This window comes from Suricata suricatta, chromosome 8 (assembly GCF_006229205.1).
Source record: "Suricata suricatta isolate VVHF042 chromosome 8, meerkat_22Aug2017_6uvM2_HiC, whole genome shotgun sequence".
Lineage (NCBI taxonomy): Eukaryota > Metazoa > Chordata > Mammalia > Carnivora > Herpestidae > Suricata > Suricata suricatta.
The window spans coordinates 124,000,883-124,027,536 of NC_043707.1; the positions used below are offsets into that span (position 1 = coordinate 124,000,883).

Below are 26,654 nucleotides of genomic sequence, written 5' to 3' on the forward strand. Positions count from 1 at the left end.
AATTCAGAGTCCAGAAATAAATCCTTGTATTTACAGGTAGTTTTTGATAAGGAAACCAAGTCAATTAAATGGGACTAAAATAGTCTTTTCAACAAACAGTTGGGACAATTGGATATCCATGTGCAAAAGATGACATTTAATACCTATCTCACACCACATACAAAAATTGATTCAAATTGGGTCATATACATAAATGTAAGAACTTTTAAAACCATAAAACTCTTGTAAGAAAACAAAGGAGTAAATATTCATGACCTTGGATTAGGCAATGGTTTCTTAAATATGATACCAAAAGCACAAGTGACAAAAGAAAACAAAGATAAATTGAGTTTTATCAAAATGAAAAACTTTTGTGCTGCAAGGGTGAAAGTTAAAGAACATGAAAAGGCAACCCACAGAATGGCAGAAAATGATCGTATATCATATATCTGGTACGGGATTTGTAACCAGAATATATAAAGAATTCTTACAGGTCAACGATATTAATTTAAAAACCTCAAATAAGCCAATTTAAAAGCGGGTAAAGGGTTTGAATAGGCATTTATCCAAAAGTGATATAAAATGGCCAATGTGCATATGAAAAGACGCTCAACATCATTAGTCATTAGGGAAATTCAAATAGAAACCAAAATGAGATACCATTCCATAACCACAAGTAAGGCTATGATAAAAAAAAAAAAAAAAGATGGACAATAAAATGTTAGCAAGGATGTGGAGCTGTTGGAACCCTTCTTTGTTGCTGGTGGAAGTGTAAAATGGTACAGCCACTTGAGAAAATAGTTCGGCATTTTTTAAAAGATTAAATGAAGTTATCATGTAATGCAGCGATTCCACTGCTAAGGCAAGTGCCTAAGAGAAATGAAACATCTACACCAAACTTGTAAATGAATAGTGACAGCAGCATTATTCACAATAGCAAGAAAATAGAAACAATTCAAATGTCCTTCAACTGGAGAATGGATAAACAAACTGTGGTATAGCCGTATAATGGCATAAAATTCATCCACAAAAAGGAATGGAGTATGATTTCATCCTACAACATAGATGAGCCTCGAAAACATTAAGCTAAGTGAAAGAGGCCAGTCATAAAAGGGCACTTAATATATGACTCCCTTTATATGAAATGCCCAGAATAGGAAGATCCACAGAGACAAAACATAGATTAGTAGTCAGGGTCTGGGGAGAGGGGACAATGGGAAGTATCTGTAATGGGTAGGAGTTTGTGATGACAATTTTCTGGAGTTTGATGAGTTGTGAGGGCTGCACAGCTCCATGAATACACTCACAACCACTGACTTGTATATCTTTAAAGGGTAAGCCTGCTGGCATGTGAATTTTATCTCAATGAAGCTGTTATTTAAAAAATGGTAACGGGGGCACCTGGGGGGCTCAGTCTGGTTAAGCGTCCAACCTCGGCTCAGGTCAGGATCTCACGACTCACGGGTTCGAGCTCCTTGTCAGAGCTCCTTGCTCAGAGCCTGGAGCCAGGAGCCTGCTTCCGATTCTGTGTCTCCCTCTCTCTCTCTCTGCCCCTCCCCATGCTCCAGCTCTGTCTCTCTCTTTCAAAGATAAATAAACATTAAAAAAATTTTTTTTAAATCCTACCCATTCTTCCAGGTCCTTTTTAAATACTTCATTAATATTCACAAAGTCTCTGAGATACTTGTCCTTGGAGGCAACTCTATCTTCTCTACAATTCCATAGCACTTTGTGGATCCCTGGATCACTTAGCCTCAGCTGGAAGCATGAGTAAGGAAAGAGCGAGAGCCTTGAAGACTGGGTCCCAGTGCCAGCCACTTCTGAGCTGGGTGGCCATGAGCAAGCCAGACAGTACTTAGGTACTAGCAGCAGGAAGTGACCGCCGATTTAAGCAGAGGAGGGGATGAGGAGGTTTCTGGAATTACCAGAAGGCTAGAGCCTTCAATGGTATGCTGTCAGGTAGGGTGCCTAAAATCATACTAAAGAACCAGTTTGGTATGGACATCACACCTGTTGCTGTCAGACGAAGCTCACGTAGCTGAGTCCGTGGACAGTGGCCTGGACTCAACAATGCGGCTGCCATGGCGGCTGGGACCCTGACGTGGCGCCTCTTGCAAGGCCGCGTGGCCAACACACCAGCCCACAGCATGTCCCCTGACATTACCGGCTTCTCGATTAAAAGTCCACAGCAGCAGTATGCCCGATTGGTAAGGCCTAGGCGCTATGCTTGCACCCTAGCAGCAAGGGACTTTGGGAAAATGAGCGTCTGTCCTTTTCAGCTTTAGCAGGAGGTGTTCTTGCCTTTAAAGTAGCGGACTCCCCAAATGCAAGAATGGCCACCAAAAGAATGACACATGTCCACTGTATCACCCAATGACAGGCTATCTCCCTGTGCCCATTTCCTTATCCAGAAAATAGAAATAACAATGGCACCTATGCATGGGAGTGGTAGTGTTTAGAGCAGCTGGTGGATATGAAAGACCTATATATCTAATATATATATAATATATATACACTCATATACCTGGAACACATTAGGCAGGAGCTCAGTTAATGATAAACATCATTACTGGGGGGGGGGGGACTTAGGTTACATTCTAATGTCTACTTCTCTCTCAGGGGTCCCCAAACTTTGACATCTCAGTTCGTCTCATGTTTAACAGCAGGCTTTGAAATGGGATTCCTTTTCTAATTGTTAACCAAGTTAACGAGCTTCCTAACTCACAGGAAGGCTGGCAGCCTACCTTCTCCATCAGCCTTGAGAAGCGATGGCACAGTCTGAAACAGCTCAGGCTTGGCCACAGGACCCTATTTACAGTATCCGGGGAAGGAAGTTCTTAGGAAAGGTATTTGTTAACTCTACAGGTAATTGAAGTCAACTCAAGGAATGTTTGATTTAAACCTCTTTATTTTTAGACATGGTGCTTTAGATGTTTAGTATCTTTTATTGACTCCACGGCCCAATAAGGTAGCATCTGCTCAGTTAGGAAAGGCACCTGTCAGAAATGAAGTATTCCACTGCGTTGCAAGATCCCCATCTCAGGAGACCAGCTGCAGACCCTTTGAGAACGGGGGCCATGACGTAATGTTTAGTAGCACCTCAACTTGCACATAGGGGCCCTTAAAGGATTATTGAGTTATCTTCATTAGTAAAAACAAAACACTAAAACCCTTTTCTTGGCCTCCCTCTTACCTCTTTACCTCTCCCTCCTCCTCCACTTCCAAGCTTTCATTTGGCAGAACAACGTATACCAGAGGATAATTCCTCAAGTAATTCCAGGAAGATTTCACTATGGGCAGAAGAGTTTGGTTTTAGGACTGGAACATTCCAAACATTTTTTTTTAAGCAGAGTATCTTTGGGGAACCTATCTAGTTGAGTCCTTAAGGGAATGGCTTTGCTCTGGCTGGATGCCATTCCACTCCTTGCTCCTTGGGCAAAGAGGTAGGGGAAATGAAATGGGAACTCTTGGAGCTTCGATGGGCTTAGAGAGTGGTCCTTTGGCTCCAATCATGGAAACCCAAAGGAGGCTACCAGAGTGGCTTTGTCCCACTGTTAGTTTGGAAGCTAGACTCCTGACTTGTGCTCAGACGCATGGACCCCTGTCCTCCTTGTGTTCGGCCCCCACTTCTGTGTTTTGAGCAGGAAGTTAGCGAAGAATTTGGTACAACAGAGAGAGAGGGACTTTGGAGTCAAAGAGATGTGGGTTTGAGTCTTGTCTTTGCAATTTACTAGCTGTGGGACTTTGGGCTGGTACCTTTCTCTTTGAGTTTGCAATTTTCACCTGCAAACAGAAAAAAATAATATCTCCCAGGGTTATCAGGAAAAATAAATTCTATTGGACAATTTATGTGAAAGCATCTTGCCAAGTACCTGGTACTTGGTGGATATTTAAACACAGTAGGGACAAGCTGTTTGGGGAGGAAGGATTTGCAACTATTTTTCCAACCGTATTCAAGAGTGATTTTACAGTGGGATGGCATGACTGTGTGACCTTGGGTCAGTCTTTGTACCTTCCTGACCCTCAATCTCCCCTCAAAAGAGATTTCTGACTCTAAGAGGAAGAGACTCCTAGAATTTGACATTAAAGGTCAGTACATGTCACTTTCTATAACAGGATAAGGATTTATTACCTTGCTTCTAAGATGCCTTCAACTGTAGGATGCACAATTGTTTAAAAAACAGCTTTTTGAGAGAGAAAAAATGCAACTACATTCATGGACACATCAATTTTAAGACATATTCTGACTTCAGAATCATTAAATATGAATGGATGTCTTGCAATTGAAGAAATACTGTAATAACGATGCAGACTCTCATTTATTAAGCATCTGCTGGGTGCCAGGCACTAGCTGCTTCACTAAGTCCTTGCCTAGAGTAACCCCTCGAGGCAGAGGTCATCATTGCCGCCTTGTGGTTGGCAAACCCACTATGGAGGGAGTGCTCAAGTCTCTTCCAAGACCACACGACTAGGGGCCGGGTCTTGGAAGACTAGTCTTCGTAATTTCAAAAATGCTTTCCCCTCTCAACAGATTGTTCTCCAGGCTAAGGAGTCGAAGAGATCAGCTCTGTACAGAGACATGGTTTGCGAATGTGGGACTTTGAATGTGCCCCGAATCTCTGCAAGGTGACTGGGAAGGGAGCAGGGAACGTACACAGGGTTGTAATCCCACCAGTCTCTCATACTGGTCCTTGGAGGGAAGGTTTACCTGGAGAGAGAGGATTGCTGGGAATCCAAATAGAGAAGAGCCGGGAAATGAGACTGAGTCAGGCGTAACCCAGGCCCAAAGGGAGAAGAGGGGCCTGACTAGTCCGACTCACTCAAGGCCCAGGGACCCCACAATAAGCTTTTGCCCTAGAAGCCACCATTCCTCAAGGTCACCCTCGTCCTTCTCTGACTCTTTACAAATGAAGTAGAAACCTTTTGAGAAGAATTTAGTTTTTCCCATAACCTTTCTTAAAGGGAGAGAAATGTGGGGACCAGTTGTCACGAGCTAGCTAGTGGTCGGCTAGGACTGGAACAAGTTATAAATTAACAAGTTGGTTTACTGGTTAGTTAGCCCAAGTTGACGTCAGCCCAAGTTAACAAGTTAGTTCCCCTGTGCCTGATTAACGGGACTGAATCCTTTGCAAAGCTGTGGATATAGACAGCACTTACTCTGAGATGACCCCGGCGACAGACCCTGCTGTACACTCCGGGGCATGCCCCCTGCTTCCTAACCAAGACTCCTGGACTGTCTGTCTGTCTGTCTAGCAATTGTGTTTGGGGAAGACAGCCACATCCATTTTAGTGGATTCCCAACATGGGTCTACCTCATCAGTTCACAATAGAATGTTCCACAGCTTTTTGGAAGGGGGGGTAACAGAGATATGGACATAGGTAGGGTGGGGCAGGGCAGGCAGGACAGGGTTAAGGGTTGCCCGAAGCGTCAGGAATTGCATAAGAGACATCCTGTCAACCGGAAGGAACTCATAATGAAGCTGCCAGAGGAGAAATGTGCTTCTGGGTCTTGACTGGAGAAGGTTCTTTGGATGGTGGCCAAGCTGGCACCAGGGTGGGGTCACCGAGTCTCCATGTGGACGTCAACGGGGCTGAAGGTCACAGTTGCAGGGTGTTGGCTGCTGTTGCTATTTGGGCCCAAGGCAGAAGGGGAGGCTGGCTTGGGCCCCTTGGGCTCCAGTTCCCGCCTGGTCCTCATTTTCCTGGAATGAGATATGCATGCGTGCTTGAAACCTTGCCTCGTAGACTCAATGATTTTGGGCTCTGACGAGACTAATGTAGATCATCATTAAATCACATTGCTTGATGGCCAACCACAGAATTTCACAACTGGGAGGGACCTTAGACATCAGCTAGTCAGACACTTCCATTTTTTTGTGTAACCTAGATTAGATATTTAATTTTATTTTTTTTTCCTGTTAACAAATGGTGTCAGATAGGTGACTATATTAGGGACAAAATGAAGATGTTACTTTTTTTTTCCGTCCAAAGTTGTAGCCTGAGTCAAATTTTACAGTTTCATTGTGCTTTGTAGGTTTATTGCTAGAACTAAGAGCTTTTTACGTAGCTGAGAAGAGAATGGGCTTAAAATATATATCCAGTCTTTCCTTTTATATGCCAGAAGACTCAATGATAGACAACAATTATCAGTTCTAATGTCTGCATGAAATTTCATCTTGTTGACCTAACATAATTCTTTTTTTATTTCAAATGCTCAGAAAAGTTGCACAAACAGTACAATCGGTATCTGAATATCCTTCATGGAACAATTCTCTGGTTGCTAGAAGTTCACCACATTTGCCTCCTCTCTTTCCCCACCACCTCTATTTACACACACACACACACACACACACACAGGTTTTTGTTGTTGTTGTTTTAAATCATGAACCATTGGAGTTAGTCGCAAATGTCATGACACTTCCCCCCTAAACAGTTCTCAAAACAAGGGCATTCTTCGTGGAATCACCTCTCGGTTATCACACCTGGAGAGCCTCCCACTTTAAAAAAATCAGGGAACCTGGATGGCTCAGTCGTCAAGCACTAGACTCCTGATTTCGGCTCAGGTCATGATCTCACGGTTTGTGAGTGTGAGACCCGCATCAGGACCCGAGCTGAAAGTGCGGACCCTGCTTGGGATTGATTCTCTTTCTCTCCCTCTTTCTTCCCCTCCCCTGCTTGCTCTCTCTCTCTCAGAATAAATAAATAAACTTAAAAAAATAAAGATGACAAAATCGAGGCACAGAGAGGTTAAATGACTTGGCTTCCTTGAAGAGACCAAAGACTGAATCCCAGTCTCTCAATTTCAGCCCTGGCATCACTGTAAACAGGTAACTAGAGTCTCCGTCCAAATCACAACCCAGAAAACAGGCTCCGGGTGCCAGCAATGACGGACAGGGGTGAAGCGCAGACATTGTGGTTTGATGCCACTTCCTGGTCTGGGATGGATCTACATTGCAACACCCCCCCAATACTAATAACAACTTACTAAGTGTTATTATTATTACAAGTAGTGGTGGGAGCATCTTCTTTGATATCACATGTACTGGGTTTGAATCCCAACTCTGTCACCGAGGGCATAGTGTAACCTTGGGCTAGTTAGCTCATCTCCTGGTACCTGTTTCACACCTACAAAATTGGGGGATATAGAATTACCCTCTTGTGGGGTTGTTGTGAGGATTAAATGAGTTAATACATACAAGGGGCTTAGAATCATGCCTGGCGCATAGTAAGAGATCAATATATGTTGTATAATATATGTGACATACATATGCTATATACATAATATAAAACAAATCTGTTTATAAATAACATTAATATTATAAAAACAATGCATGTTTACACCTCCTCAAAGATAAAGAAGTACACGCACCTCCGCAAAAACCAACCTACCACTGGCAATCACATCGTGCAGTCACACTGGTTGTCAATTCTTTGCTGTGTATCACTTGAACGTTTGAGTGTGTGTGTGTAACCCACATGTATAATCATAAAACACACAGTATTTTTGTAAACTTTGATGATACATTGTAAATGGCTGTCCTCATCAATAAACACCCTTCTACAATGGCTTTTTTTTTTAATGGCTTCCTAGTCTTCTATGATGTGGTTGTGTTTATAGTCTCCTTATTTTGATTCCTTGCCTGGAAAGAATACCCTTCTAGCAAAGTTGTGACTTAGGGGTGCTAACACGTAAGGTGATAACCAACATTTATCCCTTATTTAAAAATGTTTTAAGTTTATTTATTCTTGAGAGAGAGCACAACAGAGCACGAGCACGGGAGGGGCAGAGAGAGAGGGAGACACGGAATCTTAAGGAGGCTCCAGGCTCTGAGTTGTCCGCACAGAACCTGACATGGGGCTCGAACCTACGAACTGTGAGATTGTGACCTGAGCTGAATTTGGACGTTTAGCCGACCGAGCCACCCAGGCATCCCAACATCTATTCCTTATGAAAGCAAATTATATTTTGTCTTATTTGGTCCCAGAAAATGGAGGTGGGGATACAGGCATTCCAGTATTTGAAACCTCAAATACTTACATAGTCTGCTCAACACAACCTAGGAGAAGGCTGCCTGAGAGAAAAGGATTGAAAGTTTCCTAAGTTACATACAAGAGCTTCCTATAGTGCTCAAGGCCATTATCATTGTCATTATGATTGTTATATTAAAAAAATATTTCTCCAGATACAAAAATATTACCATAAAGTTCCTACAGCAGAACAGATGTCAAAAAAGGACACTCAAAGGGTTTGGGCGTTTGACGATAGACTTATGGATACCACTGGGCACGCGACTGGTGCCCACAGTGTCAGTTCCCATTCATTCTGACATCACCAAAGGGACAAGACCATCGAGAGCTCGGGGCATCCCGTACCTGTTGTACACCTTCAGCAGGATCAGAACCACGGCGAAGATGATAATGACAACGACCACAACGGCAGCAACAATGGCTCCAGAGCCTGCGAGGAGGGGGGTGGAAATGGCAAACGTGCAAACGGAAATAAAGAGCATTCAGAGACTGACAGGGGGGCTTACACGGGGCACCTTGCGTCCTCACTGGATCAAGGGGGGCAGAGAATATGATGTCCTGAGACCCTGACTGCTGACCCCAGGACAGAGACATACATATCTAGGGTGGCAGAGCCCTCCACCCCCAGTGGGGCTCGGAGGGCCGTGTCCGCAGCACATCACCTGCCACAGCTCTGTCTGGAGCCATCCTGTTCTTTTTTTTTTTTTTTTTTTAATGTTTTATTTATTTTTGAAACAGAGAGAGACAGAGCATGAGAGGGGGAGGGGCAGAGAGAGAGGGAGACACAGAACCGGAAGCAGGCTCCAGGCTCTGAGCTAGCTGTCAGCACAGAGCCTGACGCGGGGCTCGAACCCACGAACGTGAGATCTAACCTGAGCTGAAGTCAGAGGCTCAACCGACTGAGCCACCCAGGCGCCCCTAGAGCCATCCTGTTCTTAACAGTCCTAACACAGCACCAAACGTCCTCCGTAGACAGGAAGCACAACGCCTTTCCCTCTTCTTGATGATAGAAAAGTAATATGTGACTTTTGTAGTTATATTTTGAAAATATAAATACAAGCAAAAAGAGGGTGGGGAAGGATAAAGAACTCATTGCCCCGGGACCTGGTGATCATCTACACATGCGGACGTTCCCCGATGCGTTCATATATATGCATATATGCATATTAAATACCTATCTACCAGTCTTTTTTGAATAATGCTATTAATCCTATGTCTGAAAATTCACCTCAAGGAAAGAGTCGTAAAGGTGGAAGAACATGCACTTGATAAAAATGGAACCACGTTCCATACAGTTTTACAACCATATCCTGATCCTCTTTCCATGTAATTACATTCTTCCCACGACTTCGGATGGCAATGTAGCACTCCATTATCTGGATGTGCCAGTTTGTTTACCAGTTCTGTACTGAGAAGATTTATGTTTTCAATTTTACACGATTAAAAACAAGACTACAGTGAATGTCCTTGGAGCTTAATATCTCAGACTCTAATTACAATATCAATGCCCAGTCCCAATGTCCACCTCTAATTCCATGATCAAGATCAACATCCTTGTCGGAATTGATATTGAAAATACAAAAAACTCCACAAAGGGCGGGGGGGGGGGCTCATACTTTGAACCAATCTATTTGATTCTGGGGAGTTTATCTTAGGGAATAATTCTAAATACAAAAAAAGCTATGTGAATGACGATGTTAATTACAATACTATTTATATTCTAGATACAGGAATAGTTTTATTTAAAAAAATTTTTTTTAATGTTTTATTTATTTTTGAGAGAGAGAGACAGCATGAGCAGGGGTAGGGGGGTCAGAAGGAGAGGGAGACACAGAATCCAAAGACAGGCTCCAGGCTCTGAGCCAGCTGTCAGCACAGAGCCCGACGCGGGGCTCGAACCCACAAACCGTGAGATCATGACCTGAGCGGAAGTTGGACACTTAGCCGACTGAGTCACCCAGGTGCCCCAATACAGGAATAGTTTTATAAGGTGTGGCATGCCTAGCTCATGAAATATCACACTATAATTTGAATGATGTGTGGAAAATAGACTATATTATGTATATACCCACACATACACATTATGTTGCAACCACTAAAATATGTGCCTAAGAACATAATGTTGAGTAAAAGAAGCCAGACCCAAAAGGGTATGTATGGTATGTTTCTATTTACATAAAGCTCAAAACCAGATAGAACTAAGGTCAGGTGTGAGAAGTTAGAACAGCAGGTTCCCTTGAGCAGGTGGGGATAGTGTGGCAAAGGGCGCTGGGACTTCTGGGATACTGGTGGTAGTTCGTTTCTCTATCTGGAGGCTGGTTACACAAGCGTGTTCACTTTGTGAAAATTCATCCAGCTGGTCACTTATGATTCGTGCATTTTTTGGAATGTATGCAATGCTCTTATAAAAGGTTTACTAAACAAAAACAAAAGCAAAAATATGTGCAAATATTCACAGGAAGAAAGACTGGAAGGAAAGAAAGGGGGGGGGGAATCGATGATAGAGTAACTGGTTTTTGTTTCCTTCCTGGGGAGCCCGGTGATGATACTTTTAGTTCATGGATTTTCAATGTTGTTTGGATAATCCTTTGCTGTGGGGACTGTCCTGTGCACGGTAGGATATTTAGCAACATCTCTAAATGTCAATGACACCTCTTCTCCCTTCCCACCAGCCATGACAGGCAAAAGTGTCCAAACATTGTCAAATGTCCCCTGGTAGTTGAGTGGCTACTTACTTAAATGAGAATTTCTGATAAATCATGAATTATTTTTTAGTACATCTCAAATATTGCTTGGCACGTCCTTATACTAAACAAATATTATTTATCCTAAATTCAAATTTAACTGGGTGTCCTATATTTTACTTTCTAAATCTGGCAGTCTTATCTAGGGGGCAAAATTGCCTAGTTGAGAACCATTACTTGTAGTTAAATAAAAGCAGAATTATTCCCATCTTGCTGACAGAGTCCAGCTACCCTCCATTTCCCTTGAGAACTGTTCTGCAGTACCTCGGCAGGCTTCTGGAGGTCTGCCCACCTGCTATGAAGCAAGGTAACGCGGGACTGTGTCCCAAGAGTGACACTTTCTGGGTATCCATGGAAGAGACACAGCCCACCGGTAATCAGTTTCCTGCCAGTACCATGGTCTGGAGCTGTGACCACTGGGGAAACACTTCAGTGTTGGGAGCCCTGTTCCGCGGGCAGAGACATATTCCTGATCAATGGAAATGACAGAAATGGGCTCAACTTCCCATAATACAATTAATTGGTTTTCTAAAGAGTGGTCACCAAGTTTTTCCTTCTGGGGACCCCTCGTTCCTGGCAGGCGACTCCCCAGACTACTCCCAGCTACACTCATTTACTCCTTTCTGCATTGATGGGGTCTTTTCACCTTAGACAAATGGTATTAAAGTAGTTACATTTTAAGGGGACTCATTTAGAGACATCTCACATGAGAGTCGGATGTCCGTTGCCCTCTAGACCCCCAAACACCCTGATGATAATAGCAGTAATGATAATAATACTCATCAGGTACCTTGTGTGCATTGAGACTATTCTAAGCTCTTGACACCGATTACATTGGTCTTCCCACCTACCTTACGTGGTAGTATCATAATATCCCCATCTTACCAACAAAAGATCAGACACAAAGCAGTGAGGTCCTGTGCTCAGGGTCACGCAGTGGGCATATTGGGCATATGGTAGAACTGAGACTGAGGCCCAGGCAGTCCATCTCCAGAGCCCGTGCTCTTGACCTCTACACCAGGAGCTGACCATGACCCTCTTCCCACCATCCTTCCCCTCGCTGCCAAGTCAAGTTGACCTTACTCTTGTACAGAAAGTCTTGTTCTCTGGTGGTCACGTTCAATGAGAAGAAGGTAGTACCCCCCAGCGGGGTGGCTGTGGTCATCTCGAGCCTGGGAAGAACAGAGACGAAATTTTGTTGAAAACCAGAGTGAGCATATAATTCCCGTATAATGCCTCTTTCACTCTTCACCTGGTTGATGGGAGAATATTCAAGCATGCGGTGTCTCTGAGCAGCAAGTAAATAAAAAGCCTTTTACTATCTCCTAGGGAGAATTAAAAATAATATCTGACATTTGTAGAGAACTTTATGTTTTGAAGCAGTTTAAATTAATTCAAGAATATTTATTAAATTTCTGTTTCACACAGAACATCTAAATCAGTCTCCTAGAAACTCTGGGCGGGAGGCTAGGATTGCCATCTTACAGATGAAAGTGAATTCCCCAAAGCTAAATGGGGCCCCAAGTTAGAACGTGACCCAGGGTGCCCGCTTCCCATGCCGGTGGGACTGTCAGACTCACTACGATGCTTGAAACGATGTTCCTATTTTCGGAAGCTTTCTAATCTAAGGACGCAAACATAAATAAATAAGCAGATGGAAAACTTGACTGCTATTAGTAAGCAGCCAGTGACATGAGCAATCATTGGGTTGCGACCAATGATTTCAAGGAAAAGCTAAATTGGAACGGGCCTTGAGGGGCGGGCACAGTTTGGGAGGAGAGAGGAGGAAGGCCGGTTGCCCCAAGCCCTCAGCGGGAAGGCAGTTACTGCGTGTTGAGGACCCCCAGGCTCTGCCTCAGGCACCTCCACACACGGTATCAGCTCACTCACGAACCTCCTCAACCATCACATTTTGCTGCTGAGCAAACCGAGGCTCAGAGTGGTTGAGTGAATCAGTCAAAGTCACACAGCGAGGAAGACATGGAGCTCGGACTCAAACATATGCTCCGAGCACACAGTGTGTCTTCTCGCCCTGACAGCGGCAGGAATCAAAACTCACAATCCCGTAATCTCACACTTGGGGGGTGAGCCAGGGGGTGTGCGGCTAATCTGATGTCACATCCCCAGAAAGAAGGGTCCAGATCCTCCCCCAAGGAGTCCATGATAGGATAGTATACACGATTGCTCAGAACAACAGGCACCAAGAGGAGGGAACGAATACGGCTTCTCTACGACCAGCACTTTCGCTAGAGCTGCTGACGATTTATAGGCCTTTGAAGGATCGGCATCAAGAAAAGAATTATCCAGGCCTGCGTGTGATGCCGAGGGGCCCTGAGGGCTCATGGCATTTGTGCACAAATTTGGTTTTTTTACTTTTTTATTATTTTTTAAATGTTTGTTTATTTTTGAGAGAGAGACAGACAGCACATGAGCAGGGGGAGGGGCAGAGAGAGAGGGAAACACAGGATCCGAAGCAGGCTCCAGGCTCTGAGCTGTCAGCCCAGAGCTCGAGGTGCGGCTCGAACTCATGACTGTGAGATCATGACCTGAGCTGAAGTTGGACCCTTAGCCGACTGAGCCACCCAGGCGCCCTTATTTTCTTTTTAAAAGTAAGAAATATTTTGGGGCGCCTGGGTGGCTCAGTCAGTTAAGCATCTGACTTCAGCTCAGGGCATGGTGTCACAGTTCATGGGTTCGAGCCCCACCTCGAGCTCTGGGCTGTCATTGCAGAGCCTGCTTCAGATCATCTGTCCCCCTCTCTCTGCCCCTCCCTTGCTCACACATGACTCTTTCTCTCTCAAAAAGAAACATTAAAAAATACATTAAAATACAAGAAATATTTTAAAATTATAAATAGCAATACAAGAGGAGCCCATGTACCCAGCACTCAGACTGAACAAACATTCCGACTGAGTCATATTCTCTTCAGTTCTTCTTTATTAAAGAAAGTCAGGGGGCGCCTGGGTGGCTCAGTCGGTTAAGCCTCCGACTTCGGCTCAGGTCAGATCTCACGTTCGTGGGTTCAAGCCCCGTGTCAGGCTCTGTGCTGACAGCTCAGAGCCTGGAGCCTGCTTCCGGTTCTGTGTCTCCTTCTCTCTCTGCCCCTCCCCCCTCTCATGCTCTGTCTCTCTCTGTATCAAAAATAAATAAAACACTAAAAAAAAAATTAAAAAAAAAAAAAGAAAGTCAGACTCCGATGAAGTCCTTTTCCTACTCGACTCAACCTCATTTCCTCCCTCCCCTAAAGTAACCACCACCTTGGCCATTAGTGTGTATTCTTTTCATCGAAGCTTAAAAACAGGGGCACCTGGGAGGCTCAGTAGGCCTGATTTCAGCTTAGGTCATGATCGCCCCATGGGGTCAAGGTCAGTGTAGAGCCTGCTTGGGATTCTTTCTCTCTCTCTCTCTCTCTCTCTCTCTCTCAAAATAAATAAACTTGAAAATAACGGTTACCACATATGTACATATCCATAAACACTATAACACTATGCAGATTATGGTTTTATATAGACGCTGAACAAAAACCTGACCAAGCACCTACGCAGTGACAGATGCTGGCTGGGCGCTGGGAACGACACGCTATGAAACACGAGACAGACTCCTTGTCTCCAGAAGCCACATCCTAGTGAGAGACACTGTAGGTTTGGTCACACATTCTTGGGCTCAAAAACAATCGCCTCTCAGTGCCCACACTTGAGCCTCTGGCAGCAGAAACCCCTCACTGGCTGTTTCCATGCTCCCCTTCGGGCCCCTCGCGCCGCGCTCTGCCCAACCGCTGGGCATCCTCCCCCGTCATTCCTGGTCGGCTGCCGGCGGACTGGCTGCCCCAGGCTTTGGCCTCCCCAGGTCCCCCCCGTGGGCCTCTGCTGAGAGCAGCTCTCCAGTCCCCCAGCTCCTGATGCAAACTGTAAGATTTAATGGTTGGAGACAGAGATGAGAGGAAAGAAAGAGACCAAGTTATGGAACTAAGAAGGCCTTTATTGGGATCTGCGATTCCCGGGCGAGGTTCCCTGACTCCGTGCCCTGATCAGGGAAATCAGAAATGGGTCGGTGCCTCTCCACTGGGGGGACAGGTCATGGAGCCCAGGCGGAGGGCTCTGGTGGCTCTGGCTTGTCCCGGCCCATGGGGCCTCAGACTCAGGAAGACCCTCTCTGCCTTCACTTTCTCTGCCTTCCTTTAAGCCATGGGGCTCTGCCTCAACCCCCCAGTTCTTGTCTGCCTCCTCCTACCAAAGACCTTAGGGCCTTAGGACCCACACAACTCGGGCCATCTTTCCTCCCAACTGGGCTTCCTGTCTCGTGACTGCCGAAAACAGGCCCGAGGGCCATGCTCCACTGCCTGCCCCACCCCCCCACCATGAACACCGCCTTCAAGATTGAGCCCAGCCTCCTCTAGGCGGACTCCCCACCCTCCAGCCAGAATCGGCCATCTGTCCTCTGTCCCCACAGCAGCGCTCTGCAAAGAAGCCACCTCGGCTTGTGTCTCAGTCACCCTGTCAGTTAACCTTCCACGTTCATTGTTGGGTCCCTGAGGGTAGAGACCCTTCCGAGTCTCTTCCGTATCCTTCTACCTCTCCCAGATAACGTGTCTAGCTAGCTCTTCTCACCTCTGCCAGGTAGAAGTTCTGGAGCGAGTGACCGGACTTCTCCGGGCTTGGTGTACTCATCTGTAAAATGAGGCAGCTTCTCCCAAGGAGCTGAGGGTTCGAGGTTAAGTATGGAAAGTGCTTTCAGGGCCCAACAAATGGTAGCTCTTGGTATTTTAGTGGGCATTAGCAAATAGCGCTGAACTCAGAGACAGGTAGGTCTGCAGCTCAAAGCAAGAAAAGATTCTTTTTATAGAAACAAACATGGGAGTGCCTGGGTGGCTCAGTTGGTTAAGTGGCCAACTTTGGCTCAGGTCATGATCTCACAGTCTGTGGGTTCGAGCCCTGTGTCGGGCTTTGTGCAGACAGCTAGCTCAGAGCCTGGAACCTGCTTTGGATTCTGTGTCTCCCTCTCTCTCTGCTTCTTCCCTGCTCATGTTCTGTCTCTTTCTCAGAATAAAATAAAGACATAAAAAAATATATATATATAAAGAAATAAACATGGACCCATAAGAGAACACAGAATGAAGGTCTTCCCCTCACCCCTGCCCCCCACTCCCACTCCCTATGAGGCACCTGTCCTTCCCCACCCTCCCCCATTCCCTATCCCATCACAGAGTTTTATTATGCATCTTCCTAAACCTTCTCCTTCTATCCCCACCAATATCTTTTTTTTCAACAAGTCATTGTTTTTATTTATTTCTTTATTTTTTTTTAATGTTTTATTTAGTTTTGATACAGAGAGAGACAGAGCATGAGAGGGGGAGGGGTAGAGAGAGAAGGAGTCACAGAACTGGAAGCAGGCTCCAAGCTAGCTGTCAGCACAGAGCCCGATGCGGGGCTTGAACCCACGAATGTGAGGTCTGACCTGAGCCGAAGTCAGAGGCCCAACTGACTGAGCCACCCAGGCTCCCCTATCCCCACCAATATCAAGCTGAGAAGATTCACCAATAATCCTTTCTTATAATTCCTTTAAAAATTTTTTTAACATTATTTTTGAGAGAGAGAGAGAGAGAGAGAGAGAGAGAGAGCGAGGGAGCGCACAAGCAAGGGAGGGGCAGAAAGAAAGGGAGACACAGAAACCAAAGCAGGCTCCAGGCTCTGAGCTGTCAGCACAGAGTGTGACCCAGGGCTCGAACTCTCAAACCCTGAGATCATGACCTGAGCTGCAGTCAGATGCTTAACAACTGAGCCACCCAGATGCCCCTCTCACAATTCCTTTTAAAAACAGGAAAGAGAAGCAAATAGGTGGCCACTGATCCAGGATCACTTAGTAAGAGAGACACGGCGTAATCACTGGATACGTTAACTCTGCCTGTGGACGCATCCACCATCGAAACAACATGCACAAAAATGACAGAAGCCACTATCCAAGTGCCTACTCTGTGCCAAGACCTTTTGCCAGGTTTATTTTTTTAATCCATGCCTTGATTTAATTAGCAGATGCCATGCAAAATAGGTTTTCATCTCGCCTTGATCAACTGAGGTCCCCAAGGTTTGGGGATATAAAGCTCTCCCCCCTGCCTGGGGGACACACAGCCTGCAAGACGTGCAGCTGGCACACGTACCTGGTGGCCCTGCAGACTTCGAAGCCTGTAGTTCCCACGGCATCAACCTGCCCTTGGCACCTGTCCATCTAGAGGGGGTCATGATGGGTTACTACAGAAATATGCACATGCAGGTGCGCACGCGCGCGCACACACACACACACACATACAAACTGACCAGTGGGTGCCCAGTGCTGGGTGCAGACCTTCTTGCGGACGGGCCGGCTACTCTTCTTTCTGAAGGAACAGTGAGGAATCTCAGATCATTTCTTGCCTTATGTCTGGACCCAAGGCTCTCAATTACATCTCTGTTCCTACCACAGAGAAGGTAGGAGGGAGGGTGGTGAAACACTGATGGCCAACGATGTGGGTGTTTTCATGCGTGGGACCCAGTGGCTCTTGTTAACCACAGGAGGTCCAGCAGGGGGATTCCAGTGTTAAATGCGCCTGAGACCAGGTTCATGGCCAGAGAAAAGCAAGGAGGGTGCACGGAGGGAGGAGGAGAATGGTTTTCATGAACAGAGATTAATCTAATAAAAAATAAATAAATTAAGTGCCAGGCATGGTGCTCAGTGCCTTATGAAAGAGGTCTCATTCAGTCCCCATACCTATTAGGTAAGGAGGGTGCAATCACTGCCCTTTCTACAGATGAAGAAACTGAGGTTCACAGTAGAGAAGCAATCCACTGAAACCCACAAGGCTAATGTGTAGCCAGGTTAGGATTCACGCCAGGGTCTGTCCTGTTCTGCAGCCCCTTCTCCATAAACCCGCACTGGACTGCCTCGCAGTGAATGCACAGGACACACACGGCCCCATACCCAGGGCCTAAATCAACATTGATGAGAAAACCCAGAACAGGCTGCAGCTCAGCCCTTGCCCCAGACCCCTGACCCTGACTGGTCCTAGCTGACTGGTCCTTGCCCTCGCCCACACTCTGAACCTCCGTCTTCAGCAGAACCCTAATCACATTTACAGAATCTACAAAGAACTGTTGTTCCCTTGGGTTGTTTACAAATGGTCCTGTGTGGGAGGTCGGTTTGGGAAGTGATGGAAGGTCAGGACCGTTAACTCTCTGAGTCATTGCTCTCTGCCCAGCCCTTGGTCAAGTGTTCGAGGCATATCTGTAAGATAAACATTGCCAGATCCCTACTCCTCTGCCTCAGTGGTACCCTCCTTCCCTCTGGCCTGGCCTAAGACTTCCTCCGTGGATAAGGCAACAAAGACACTACCAACATTGGCAGATGCTACGCAACTGGCGCCCGTGAATGCTCCACACCCAACAGGACACTGGGATCTATTTCTCCCCATCACCGGAAACACGGAAGACTCAGCATGACGTAGTTTCTTCCACAGACATGAGCCTCACGACCCCCAAGGAGCCCCCTGAGTTTTGAGGATTTTTTTTTCCAGAAAAGTAACCTTCATGTTGAAACCAAAATATCCCACCTTGTAATTTTCACCTAATTCTCTTCCCACAAAGGTAAATGGGCTACCTCTTCCACATGACAACCTGCCAAGTTCAAAAGCACGTTTATGGGGGCGCCTGGGTGGTTCAGTTGGTTAAGCATCGACTTTAGCTCAGGCCATGATCTCATAGTTCGTGAGTTTGAGCCCCGTGTCAGGTTGTGTGCTGACAGCTCAGAGCCTGCTTCAGATTCTGTGTCTCCTTCTCTCTCTGCCCTGCCTCTGCTTGCGCTCTCTCTCTCTTAAAAATAAATAAACATTAAAAACATAAAAAAAAAAATAAAACCACTTCTCTGTATAAAAGGTGAAACCTCAAAACGTCAGGGATAGAACAGGGACAGCAGCCAGTATCAGAACATCAATTTTACTCCCCACCAATAGGTGGCGATAGCAGTTGGCTATGGTGTATCCCATTTAACTTCACCAACAAACGGTTGGTAAAAGTCCTGTGAACCCAACGTGTTTTTAAGTAAAGGAGCTTTCTGCCCTTGAATGCAGCAACGATATGTTCCCTGATTATTTTTTCCAGGATAAATATTCTAAGCTCCTTCAAATGATCTTTATAATGATAGCGTCTTTCAGAGTTTCCTCATTTCACTGTGTGTCAACATCTCCCTTAAACAAAGCACCCCAAACTGGACACATAACTCCAGAGGGGGCCTGAGATGTCCAGAATGACATTTGTCTTGATACTTATCAGACGTAAGCCTGGATTCTAGCTACGTGACCTTGGTTGACTCTCTTCATTTCTTTGTCTTCTGATCTGTAAAACAGGAGTTCCAAGCTCCATGGGGTTGTGGGGAGAATTAATGGAGATAACACATGTAATACAGTTAGCACAGTGGCTGTGAGCAAAGTCTGTTGAGATTACCCTGGATTCACGCAAACAAATAGCTCATTACCCTTACTGGCAGTCACCCCCCAAACCTCTTTCAGACTTAGTATTATGCTTGTTTCCTGTTCAACCAAAGCCCTGAGGTTGGTAAGTGGAAGGGCTTTCTAAGCTGCAAAGAGCTTCAGAAATACAAGGCCAGAGCAGGTGCATTACGACGCTGACAATATTTTGAGCAGCCGCTGCCCCGTAACCAGGCCTCCATTACGCTCTTGTGCAAATGTCATTTTGAATTTAAGCACAAGACTCTGCATTGGGCCCTGTTAACCTTGATCTTGTGGATGGGGGCCCTCAGGTGAGAAATTCCAGCTCCTTCTGGGTGCCTCTTGAGAACTCTCGGTGCTCTGTCACCACGGAGCGTGTTGTCTATGTGCTCATGACCCAGCAAGGGCTTTGGGGTCAAGCAGACGTGGGTTTTGATCTTGGCCTCACCGCTGACCAGCTGTGTACGCCGAGGCACTTTTGTAGGCCTCGGTGTTCTCATTTGTAAGGCAGGGATGACAGCCTTTATCAGTGAGATATATCAGTGAGATATAGTTACCCAGCAGAGTGCCCAGTGGACGGTGGGTGAGTGATAAATGTCAGCTCCTGGCCCCTCTTCTTTTTTTTCTTCTTCTGTCCTCAGTCTGGGCTCCCCCTGCTCTCTTCGGACTTTGAGCTCCCAGTCCTCCACCTGATCAAGTGTTTGCTGCATTTAGCCAAACTTAAGTATGAACAGGGAAGTCGGAGAACCAAGCCATGAAGACAGCATCCCAGGAAAGGGAATGGGAGAGAGATTCCCTAGAACTTCTGGAGGGTTTGACCTGCTCTTGCATTTCCACTGAAGAATAGTAAAACCTCTGCCAGGAAGGAGAAAGTCCCAAAGGGACTGGCAGAGCATGAGGGCTGCTGGACGGAGAGGGAAGAACGTGCCACCGATTCGTAACTCGGGGTGAGAACCAGGAGACCAGGGTCCTTGTTGCCACTGACTGGGCATGTGACTTTGGAGACTCCTCTCCCTTCTCTGGACCTCAGTTTTCCTATCTGTAAAATGACCCTGTTTGCAGGTGATCATTAAGGGGATTTTCAAGTCTGTGGTTCTATTACATTGCGGCCATTCATAGCTTATCTTAAGAACAAGAGTTTTTTTTTTCCTATAAATTTTTAAATGTTTATTTATTTTTTGAAAGACAGAGAGACAGAGTGAGCAGGGGAAGGGCAGAGAGAGAAGGAGACACAGAGTCTGAAGCAGGCTCCAGGCTCTGAGCTGTCAGCACAGAGCCCGACGCAGGATCGAACTCGTGAACCATGAGATCATGACTTGAGCCGAAGTCGGCCACTCAACCGACTGAGCCACCCAGGCACCCCAAACCAGTGGTTTCCAAAAGCTCATTCCTCTTTGCAGATATTGATCTGGAGATGTTAGGACAGGGAAGACAGCGTGTGCAGTTTGGGCTGGAAGGCAGGAATCCTTCCTCAAAGGAAACTGAGACGGGGAACAAACCAAGGAGAACACAGAGGCATTCTGACTTGTCAGCAGCATTGCATAGGGGACCCTTAGGAACAAGCCTTCAAACATTCTGTCGACCCAAGTCTACTTGAACCCTAAAGGGCCACCAGCTAGACTCTCCATTCTTGTCAGGTTTTGCATCATCTCCCCCAGCCCATCTGCCGTGTGTCACAGCTCCCAAAGGTGAGGTCTGAACTGGCTTAATGCTCTCCCGAATTTGGGGTCATACACAATTACAACCTGAATACACATTCCTTGGGGTTGGTTCCCAGAAACTAGGAAGTACATTTCTTGGGGCATGTATTTATCCATTCTTTTACCCACCCAGCCCCTCATGGACCCGGCCACTCACCCGTCTACTATAAACACACTCATCCTTCCACCTGTTCTTCTGTCCATTTCCCCTGTCATTCATTCATTCATTCATTCATTCATTCATTCATTCATTCGGCTAGGGCTGCTGTATACACACTAGGAGGATTCAAAGAAAGACTATGGGGATCACACCCAGAGGTCAGACGCAGAGGATGGGAATGGAGTTGTTTTCCTTTAAGAATCTTTCCTCCAGTCAATGTTTAGTGACTCGCCCAGCCCTGATCACTAAGGTGCCTAATACACCGAGGTCCGAAGGAAAAAGCAGTGGCTTTTGGATCTGGAAGGCTGGCTTTCAAGCTCACCATATCTTTTAAATCTTTTTTTACCCATCCTGCCAAATTCCGGCGTGAAGACCCTTCCTTTCTGAATTCTGTGGCCCACGCTGTAAAGAAAGGTGCCCCAAAGAGCCTCCAACCAAGCCCTGCAAACCTGGAAAGTTCCACGTACGAAGAGTTATAAATAGAAACCCCAGAGGAAAGGGGTCACAGGCAGATGTGTGCCCTGTGCCAGAAGGGCAGCACAGGCCGTTCCAGGAGTCAGCGGGAGGGAGACCTGTGGGCGTTGTGGTGGAGACCGACCGAGAGCCGGAATGTGACCCGTGGCTTCCATTTGCCCCTGGGTCTTGGGGCCCAACCTAAGGGCCAGCTCCCAAAAGTCCTCAAACCACATCTGAGCCTTCATGCACGTCTCCGTGTGTCTCACTGTTTCGAAGGGGGAAGAAGTTTAAAAGGTTAAAATGTTCATACCCCTATGTGAATATGTCAGAGGGAAGTAATTAATTCCCCCTTGACATACTTGTCAGGGAGGGAAGGGAACAGCCATTTAAGGAGACACTGACAAAGCGCTAGGCACTGGGCGTCCATGTATTTTCTTATTTAATCGGTACAACGAGGCAGGTCTTCTAATCTCCACTTTGCTGACCGGAAGCAGAGGCTCAGAGAGGTTAAGTGACTTGCCCAAAGTCTTACAGCAAGCCAGTGGAGGAGGTGCGCATCAAACCCACACCTTCCACCTTGAGGCTGCCCATGGCCGCCAAGCCTCACAGGAGGTAAGCAGTGTTCCTGGGGACACACTGTGCTTACTCTTCTTCCTACTTTTGAATAGTTCGAGCCCAAGAGATAGAACAAACCTCCGGTGGATGCAGGGTGGATGGTTTACACCTGATCATTCTTTGTTGGGGGGCTGCCCGTGCATTGGCCAGCGTCCCCGGCCTCTACCCACTGGATGCCAGCAGCACCCCTGGGTTGTGAGAACCAGAAATGCCTCTAGACTTTCCACACGCCTCCTGGGAGCCAAATCACCCCAGGCCGAGAACTACTAGAGTCGAGCAATCTGCCCACGTCCTGACCGTTCCCGATCATCGCGACCCAAGAAAGTCCAGACCACACGGAAAATGTCCTGTCTGTACTTAGGTCTATGGACAGACGCTCAGGAGTGACAACAACGGTGACAATGACAAACACAACAGATGCCAGTTCACCCAGGGCCCTGCTGTATCCCCACTCCTACGCCGGGCACTTCCTATGTACTGCCTCATGTCTATTACTGTACTTCCAGATGTCAGACCTGAGGCCCCGGGAAGCTGGGTAGCCGGCCTCCGGTCTCAGTGCTGATGTATGGCCAGGAGGCGTTCGTTTCCTAGGGCTGCTGTAAAGACTTATCACAAAGGAAGTGACTTAAAACAACACAAATTAATTTTCTGACGGTTCTGGACGTCAGAAGTCTAGATTAGTGTCACTGAGCTAAAAGCGAGGTGTGGACAGGGCCGTGTTCCTTTGAGAGGCTTTAGAGGAGAATCTTGTCTCCTTGTCTTTTCCAGCTCAGGCAGGTCACTGGCATTCCTCGGCCCTCCAGCTCCACCTCCAAGCTCACAGTGCCTCTCTGTCCCTGACCTCTGCTTCTGTCACCTCGCCTCCTTCTCTCTGGCTCTCCTGCCTTGCTCTTCTAAAGGCGCTGTGATGATATCAGTCCCACCCAGACAATCCAGGATAATTTCCCCTACCTCATAACCATTCATTTATTTTTTTAAATTTTTAATGTTTTTTTTTTTTCAGAGAGAGAGAGAGAGAAAGAGAGACAGGGTATGAGTAAGGGAGGGGCAGAGAGAGAGGGAGACACAGAATCGGAAGCAGGCTCCCAGCTCCAAACTGTTAGCACAGAGCCTGTCACTGGGCTCAAACTCGCAAACCGTGAGATCATGACCTGAGCCGAAGTTGGCCGCTTAACCAACTGAGCCACACAGGCGACCCTCATAATCGTTAAATTAATCACATCACCAAACTCCTCTTTTCCTTGTAAGGGAATATGATCCCACATTTTGGGGATTAGGATGCGGGTCCCTCCGGGGGCCATCACTCAGCCCAATACATAGAACCTGGACTCTCATTCTCCGGCTCCAAGGTGTGTATTCAGTCCACTCCTGCCGCCCCCTCCTGTGCCGGAAGAGGTGCACCTGGACGCTGTGGGGATGTGGAGGTGGATCACGTAGCCAGAGAATGGTGGGCACCAGCTCGCATCGGGAAGCGGCATGTGAGAAATGCTATGGGGAGGAGCAGAGAGAGTCCTGGGGACCCTGGGTCAGCTTGGGCACAGGTGCAGACATGGGCTCACGGGGGCAACTCCTGCCATGCAAGCTGATTTCCCGTAAGCCTCAGCACCTACCTCCAACCTGAGCTTCAAACGCACCCATCCGTAGTTCATCTGTCCTGAAGGACCACCCCCGCCCGGCTCTGCCAGCCAGAATTTGGTCCAATCTCCGTGATTTATTTGCCCAGTTAACTGGGAATCATTCTCAGTTTTTTCCTTTTCAAATCTCCTCCCTGCCAGAGGCTTAGAAAGTCTTCAGTCTTGTGACTCCACTCCCCGCTCTGCTCTGGTGGGGGAGGATGCCTTCAGCTGTCTGGCCCCTCCAGGAGACCCCCAATCCCTTCACACTGAGTGGGTGAGCCAGGCTCTCTTGTCCTGGACAGGCAGACCTGTGACTTTGTCCAGCCGCTCTCGCGCTCTGCAGTGACTTAGGTATGGTTTCTCCAGGCTACGGGCACAACAAATCGCATGGCCCGTAGGAAACCAACAGATAAAAGACAGATTCAGCTTTGCCTTATCCTGGGAGAAACAAAGTTTGGCATCTATTATTATCTTTTTTTTAATGTTTTATTTATTTTTTTTGAGAGAGAGTGAGGATGAGCAGGGGAGGATCAGAGAGAGAGAGAGGGAGATACAGAATCCAAAGACAGGCTCCAGGTTCTGGGCTGTCAGCACAGAGCCCGACGCAGAACTCGAACCCACGAACTGCGAGATCATGACCTGAGCTGAATTCCGATGTTTAACTGACTGAGCCACCCAGGCACCCCTATTGTTCTCTTTTTTTAAATTTTTTTTTACATTTATTTATTTTTGAGATACAGAGAGAGACAGCGCGAGCAGGGGAGAGTCAGAGAGAGAGGGAGACACAGAATCCGAAGCAGGCTCCAGGCTCTGAGCTAGCTGTCAGCACAGAGCCCGACACGGGGCTCGAACCCACGAACCGCGAGATGGTGACCTGAGCCGAAGCCGGACGCTCAACCAACTGAGCCACCCAGGCGCCCCTATTGGTCTCTTTTAAAAACTGCAGAGAGGGGGCGCCTGGCTAGCTGGGTTGGTAGAGCATATGATTCTTGAGCTCAGGATTTCGAGTTTGAGCCTCGCGTTGGGTGTAGAGATTACTTTAAAAAACACAATCTCAACAGAAAACAACTGCAGAGAACTTTCTGGTTACACATAGCAGATGGAGGGAGAAGAAACACTCATCTCTGCGCCCTCCCCAAACCCGCGTGGATGACAGTAAAGGAATCAAGATGTATATGCACATGGCCAAAGGGAAAGAAGGGAAGAAGCCACATTGGAGAGGCCGATCCTGGTTTGAAAGCTGGACAAGCTGATGGTTGGGTGTGACTTTGCACGTGGAAAAGGCCAAGGCCCAAACCCACAGATGGGGGGAAACCAACAAATGTGGATTGTACCAAGGAAGCTCAGGAAAGCTCACAGATGCCCCCAAAAGTCAGGGTGCCGTGTGGGGCTGAAGAGAGGAAGATGGAAGTTTGGAAGAGGAGCGGCTCAGCTCGAGCCCCGCTCCCCCATCCTCCCTGCCATCGGCCTCTGTGTGCTGCACAACATGGTGAGACCTGCACTGCCCTAGGTGACAGCCACCCAAATTTAAAGGAAAACTAAGTAAATTTCAATAAAATTACAGGTCAGTGCCTCAGTCACACCAGCCACATCTCAAGGGCTGTGTGCTCACTGTGGCCCCCTGTTGGTCAGTGCAGAGTCCACGGCACACAGTTCTACTGGGCAGCACTGCCCTAGACCCTGGCCTTCCAAAATGTGGCCGGTGGATCAGCAGCATCAGCAACTCCGAGGACCTTGATAGGAATGCAGAATCTCGGGCCGTGTCAGGAATACTGGATAAGAATCTGGACATGAATCTGCCTTTTACAAGATCCCTAGGTGATTCAATGCACATCTGACTTTGGGACTCAGCGGAGAGAAAGCTGGCACCAGTGGTGGTCAATTCCTGACTGAAAAGGAGGCGAAGGGAAAGTCTAAATCCTGCAGTGAGGGACTCACCCAGTCCCCTCAGCTTGGACAGACAGGCTGAACTTCCAGGCAGGAAATCAGAGAGGGGCTGGGGAGCCTGACCAGCCAAAGAGAAGAGACACAGATACTGAATGAAGTTACAGGATCCTCCAATGAAATTACCCCGTTCCTGCCAATCAGCCAATGAGGTCATGAGTTGAAAAGCCCACCCCCAAACCCAGAGCTTCTCATGACTTTTTTTTTCAATGAGCTTTTTAGGGTCACTTGGGTGGCTCATCTGGTAAAGTGTCCAACTCTTAGTTTCGGCTCAGGCTGTGATCTCACCGTTGGTGGGATTGAGCCCCACTTTGGGCTCTGTGCTGCCAGCTTAGAGCCTGCTTGGGATTCTCTCTTTCCCTCTCCCTCTCTCAGAATAAATACACTTAAAAAACAGTAAATGTGGGGCGCCTGGGTGGCTGCGACAGTTAAACGTCTGACTTCGGCTCAGGTCATGATCTCATGTCTCATGGGTTCAAGCCCAGTGTCGGACTCTGTGTTGACAGCTCAGAGCCTGAAGCCTGCTTTGGGTTCTGTGTTTCCCTCTCTTTGTCCTTCCCCAGCTCACAGTGTGTGTGTGTGTATGTGTATGTGTGTGTGTATGTCTCAAAAAAAATAAACATTAAAAAAACCAAAAAACCCAATAAATGAGCTTTTTAATGCTTCACTCTTAAACAAAAACAGATAGTCAAGGGTCAATAGACCTTTGGAAGGAAAAGCCTCAAACATGATTGAACAGACAGCAAACAAACAATTGAACAGCTGGAGGCATTTAAAACAAGCAGACAGGGCAGCAGGGTGGCTCAGTCAGGTAAGCCTCTGACCTCGATCAGGTCATGATCTTGAGGTTTGTGAGTTCGAACCCTTCATTGGGCTCTGTGCTGACAGCTCAGAATCTGGAGCCTGCTTGAGAACTACCCTATGACCCAGCAATTGCGC

General features: G+C 47.0%; 1 protein-coding gene across 3 annotated transcripts in view; it reads right to left on the reverse strand.

The window, feature by feature from the left end:
- Nucleotides 1-2,869: 2,869 nt before the first annotated feature.
- The window catches only part of NCMAP (non-compact myelin associated protein), a 94,955-nt gene continuing 71,170 nt past the window's right edge, over nt 2,870-26,654 (reverse strand). For 2 of the 3 annotated variants that reach the window (XM_029946432.1, XM_029946433.1), the window contains exons 2-4: nt 11,835-11,923; nt 8,353-8,437; nt 2,870-5,681 (exon numbers count right to left, since the gene is read on the reverse strand). In XM_029946432.1, coding sequence (XP_029802292.1) covers nt 5,540-5,681; nt 8,353-8,437; nt 11,835-11,916 — 309 coding nt within the window. In that variant the 5' untranslated portion in view covers nt 11,917-11,923 and the 3' untranslated portion in view covers nt 2,870-5,539. Of the gene's footprint in view, nt 5,682-8,352; nt 8,438-11,834; nt 11,924-17,062; nt 17,099-26,654 lie in introns of those variants that run through there. The other variant, XM_029946434.1, reaches the window with a different exon arrangement.